General features: G+C 36.7%; 1 protein-coding gene across 1 annotated transcript in view; it reads left to right on the forward strand.

The window, feature by feature from the left end:
- The window catches only part of LOC143018023 (uncharacterized), a 25,714-nt gene extending 20,348 nt beyond the window's left edge, over nt 1-5,366 (forward strand). The window contains exon 3 of the mRNA XM_076173062.1: nt 4,877-5,366. Within this exon, the coding sequence (XP_076029177.1) occupies nt 4,877-4,912 (36 nt within the window). The 3' untranslated portion in view covers nt 4,913-5,366. The remainder of the gene's footprint in view (nt 1-4,876) is intronic.
- The last annotated feature ends 264 nt before the right edge of the window (nt 5,367-5,630 follow it).

Here is a 5,630-nt window from a genome sequence, read left to right on the forward strand (position 1 = left end):
GGAGGAGGAGGAGGAGAAGGAGAAGGAGGAGGAGGAGGAGAAGGAGGAGGAGGAGAAGGAGGAGGAGGAGAAGGAGGAGGAGGAGGAGGAGGAGGAGAAGGAGGAGGAGGAGGAGAAGGAGGAGAAGGAGGAGAAGGAGGAGAAGGAGGAGGAGGAGATGATTTCAATTGAAAAATACTAAGGAAGAGAAAGATAATTTATATTAAGATCTGTAATTAGAAGTCGCCTCCTAAATATCCTTAGATGATATACTTTTGCATTCCTTCTTGTGTTAGCATTAATTAGTAAACCAATATTTCTAGAATGCTTTTAATAACCACCACCACTTGATTTCCCTTGTCTATTCTATTTGTAGTCTCTATTTTGTGTTCGAGCAGGTTTTTTCTAATTGGATGACAAGTCTATTTTATTTTAATTTTCTGTTCGGGTTTCTACTGTTCTCTTGGTAAAGTCATCTACACATACACTGCCGACCTTTCAGTTCCCCTTACACACACACACACACACAAACTCACATACACACAGACACTTACACACACACACACACACACACACACAGACACACAGACACACACACACACACACACACACACACACACACACACACACACACACACACCGCGTGCATCTACACATATACACATAGACTCACACCACCTAATATTGACAATATATATAAAGTCAAACCTAACATCTTTTACGAGCTTGCAATACTGAGCTGCACTTTCATATGGTCGTTTTAGACTCGTTGACTCTCTTTAATGGCTATAGTCAAATTCTTGATACGTGTAAATAATTTTTCTATTTCCCTTTCACCTTTTCCCTCACGCCCTTCATTCATTCCCTTCGCTTTCGCTCTTCGTTTTTACTACCATCTGTACCACCTCCCGACCTCTCCGAGTCTCCTGAGACGTCTTCATTTTCTTTCTTTCCCTCGACATTTGCATCCTTCTTATGGCCCTTCCCCTTCTATTGTATGTCCTCTTTACGATTTCTCCCGTTCCTTCTTTTGTAATTTGTATCTCAAGTTTGAACAATTGCACGTTTACATAATTTTCCAACACCTCCGTCATCTACGCTAGCCCTCTCTCTTCCTCTTCTTTTTTTATGAAGCTTCTTGCTTCAAAATATACACCTCAGGATTCAACCTTTTTCTTCAAGCATTGATTTCTCATCTATGAATATTCTGTTTTGGCTCTCATGCCTAGATATTTCTACCCACAACGTTTTAAATCCAGCAAGTCTTTGTAAAAATTTTGACATCTGTTCCCAAATCTCTCCTTTTTCCTCGAATTCGGCCTTGCCATACTCAAAATATTTATACATATTTTCTTTTGAGTTAAGTTGTCTTCCATATATACTTGGCTCCCACATAATTTTCTCTTTTCGAACCTAAACTTTGTTTACTCTCCGGCACTACATTTAGGCTTACTTTGGACATCCATCATCTAACATCTTGTGTTCAACAAACGTCTAAGCTTTACCTAACCTAACCTTAACTCTCATGTTCATTATAATTGTTGGACACCTGATATTCCTCTCTTATGGTCCTCATGTTGAGAATCTAGTACTATTTTGTCTAAATCGTCGGTTCTTTACAATCTTCACCAGTCAGTCATTGTATGTATGTATGCATACATATATATATGTATATGTATATATATATATATATATATATATATATATATATATACATATATATATATATATATATATATATATATACATATATATATATATATATATATATATACACACATTATAATAGTTGGACACCTGATATTCCTCTCTTGTGGTCCTCATGTTGAGAATCTAGTACTACTTTGTCTAAATCGTCGGTTCTTTACAATCTTCACCAGTCAGTCATTGTATGTATATGTATATGTATATATATAATATATATATATATATATATATATATATATATATATATATATATGTATATATATATATATATATATATATATATATATTTCTAAAACGCGAGGCATCTCTATCCTGTTGATGCAGACCGCATCTTATATTGTGTTCTCCCGAAGTCTTGAGCTATTGGACCCCGCCAGTTTTACATCCACCTCCTTTCTTCCACACTGAATATACACATCTCTCATCACTCATCCTCTAAGCGCCGCAAATCAGCTTTCATCTCATCCCCTCCCTACGTTTTCTATGCAACTCCTTCCCTTTCCTGCTTTAAGTACACGTCTTTATCAAACTCTTCCCATCCTTCTTTTTTATTTTTACACCAACGCTTGAGCATTTCTTGACTCTCCCTTCCACAGTCTCTGAAATATCTCTCGCAAGCAAGTTTATATCTTCTTTGCTAAAGTCCAACCTTTTCCACCCCGACCTTACCCACCCTACCCGCACACCTTCATGACCCGTTTCATCACTTGCTGGCTATCTGCCTCGGTCCTCCTACACCGGATCTCCCAGCCTCCTCCTCCTCCTCCTCCTCCTCCTCTTCCTCCTCCTACTCTACCATAACCAACATCAGAACCAGACCCACCACCAACACAGCCACAACAAACACAACAACCAACATCAGAACCAGACCCACCACCAACACAGCCACAACAAACACAACCACCACCACCACCACCATAACCAATACCACTACAGCCACCACTTCAACCACAACCACCACTACAACCACAACTACCACTACAGCCACAACAAATACTACAGCCACAGTTGCACCACCACCACAATCACCAGAACCAGAACAACCACAATCACCAGAACCACCACTGCAACCAACACAACCATAACCATCACCACTACAACCTCCACTAACACCACAACCTCCACACCAACCCCTCCATTGGCCACAACCACCACAACCACTACCATCACCGTCGCCACCTCCTCTTCTTCCACCTCCTCCTCTTTCTTCTCCGAGTTCGCAACAGACTCGCCTTTTATTGTAAAATGTTTTAGTTGGTCGTGCTCTATCTGGTGACCTCTTGCGTCTCGTTGTGTCCTCCTGATCCTCTCCCTCTTTATCACTCGTCCCTTTCTCACGAGGGAAGAGTCCGTTTCCTTTTTCGTTAATCGACGCCTCAAGTAACATGTATACCCTCGGCGATCTTCGACCCACTGTAACGCTTATTCTTATGCACACCCATTTCCATTATAATTATTCTAATAATAACACAATCTATTTCTATAGCCGATATTTCACAATCTTTATTTAATCGAGTGCTATGCTACACATACATATATATATATATATATATATATATATATATATATATATATATGTACATACATATATATATTATATATCTATATCTATATATCAATATATATATATATATATATATATATATATGAATTACATATACACACAAACACACACACAGAGGACTCGAAAGCGCAGTGGTAGCGTTCGCGGCCGCTTTACGGCGGTCCGGGTTCGAACCCCGCCCAGGTGGGAAATAGCTGTCGATTACGAGTCCAACACGTGATCCATGACAATGATAAATAGTGAATCTTGCACGCACACACACACACACACACACACACACACACACACACACACACACGACTCGGTGGCGCAGTTGGTAAAGTGCTGGACTGGGAAGTACGATGGTGCTCGCAGTACCCAGTTCGAAGCCTGCCCAGGGCCGAAATTATTTCGGTATCGCTGTGCTTCGGGTCGTTACTCTGACTCTCGTGGGCGGGGAGTTGGGTGTGTGTGTGTGTGTATATATATATATATATATATATATATATATATATATATATATACAGTATATATATACAGTATATGTATATATATATATATATACATATATATATATGTATATATGTATATATATATACGTATATATATATATATATATATACACATATATATATATATGTATATATACACATGTTATATATATATATATATATACAGTATATATATATGTTTATACATATATACGTATATAATATATATATATACATATATATGTATATATATATATATATATATATATATATACATATATATATATATATATATATATATATATATATATATATATATATATATATATATATACACAGACAATGACGGCTGATGGTTAACGTGATAAATACGCATAGATTATAGCACCTACTCTACCAATGAGCGAGGGGTTGCCAGCAATATTCTTAAAGTGAGGATTATGGGATGACTGGGTGAAAATCTGCTGTGCGGAAGATCTTGTTAACGCTTTCGAATTCAGAAGAGTCGAAGGTCAAAAATAAAAATGAAAAAAAGAAAGAAAAAAATATATATTCATTTGATGGTGCTCCTCATAGTCCGGTTTACCGATAATGGTCTTCCTTCTTTAATATTTTGCCTCAAACCCTTTTATTTTATGAAGCGAAGGAGTTTCGACTAAGCACGAATTCACTCTATACCTCTTCGTGTAGGCGTCAAGCAAAAAAGAACTATTTCTCCTTTTTAAAGTCATTCACACTTCTAGAAAGATTCATGAACTTCTTGAAAAGTTAAACATCTAAGTTGCAAGCACCAGAAAGAATGAGTCAATAGTGATGTTGAAAATTTGAATAATTAAGAAAATAACAAATGCAAACCGGTTGAATCTAAACTAAGCTTTAATACTTTTTCTGCCGATGATTTTTCTTTTCTGAGGTCATCGATGCTTTCGTCATTTTAACCTATTAGAGACGTTCTTCCATAATTGCTCCATAGCTGGTGAAATATCTATTTTTCTAATTTCATATTATTTTTGAGTTGCAAGTTTCTATTGTTATCAATCCATGTTTTACAAATGATGATCTCTTGTCTCGTATTATTTCTGTTTTATAATAAAACTTTAACAAATGAAGATAAACTTTACTTAGTGTTCCAGTTTTTATAGTTATTATCTTCCAGGAACCACGCGAATTTTTTCCAAAGGCCCAAGTCTAAAGCCCATTCATCGCAGCTGAAAACTAACTTTGGTTGGTGCATGACGTCATACGGCGGAGAACCAATCGGAGGGTGGGAATCCAGTGTGGATAAGACCATCAGTCCTCACAGGCAGATCTCAGGTTTGAGCTACATCTATCAACCCTTTGTTATTCTGTTGATGAGTGAAATATAAGCCATTCGTTAGCGCGTTTTAGCATTTCTTGGTTTCCATGTATGACTTTCAGTCTATCTCCATGTGATGGAAACATCTATATACATCAAAGGGTTAGACATATTTTAATTAACCTTTTGGTGATTATGCTTGATTTGTATTTATTCTATCTGCGGCGAGATGATTCTAATTGTAATCATCATCGTTGAAAATAAAATTTCCTAATCCACATAGTTAAGTAAGACTAGATCTATGATCCTCTTTTACATCTTTTTCTCCTGTCGTAACCAATTACAACCGTAGTTATAAGGACATATTTTGTATCATTCACCTTTTTCAGTGGACAAACTTTTGACTGGCCTACACTCCTCAATAGCCCTCAAGTCAGTGAAAAAAAAAAAAAAAAAAGGAAAATTGTAAACTGTGCAACCCCGTTTACACACATTCATTTTCAGTTCTACTTACTAAAGTTTATACATAAACAATAATTGTAATTTTTAGTTTACGTATTATTGGAAAGGAAGACTACGATCACAGATTCCATGCACGTTGTTCGTCTTCAAG

This window comes from Oratosquilla oratoria, chromosome 33 (genome assembly GCF_046742065.1).
Source record: "Oratosquilla oratoria isolate Oo_2021 chromosome 33, ASM4674206v1, whole genome shotgun sequence".
NCBI lineage: Eukaryota > Metazoa > Arthropoda > Malacostraca > Stomatopoda > Squillidae > Oratosquilla > Oratosquilla oratoria.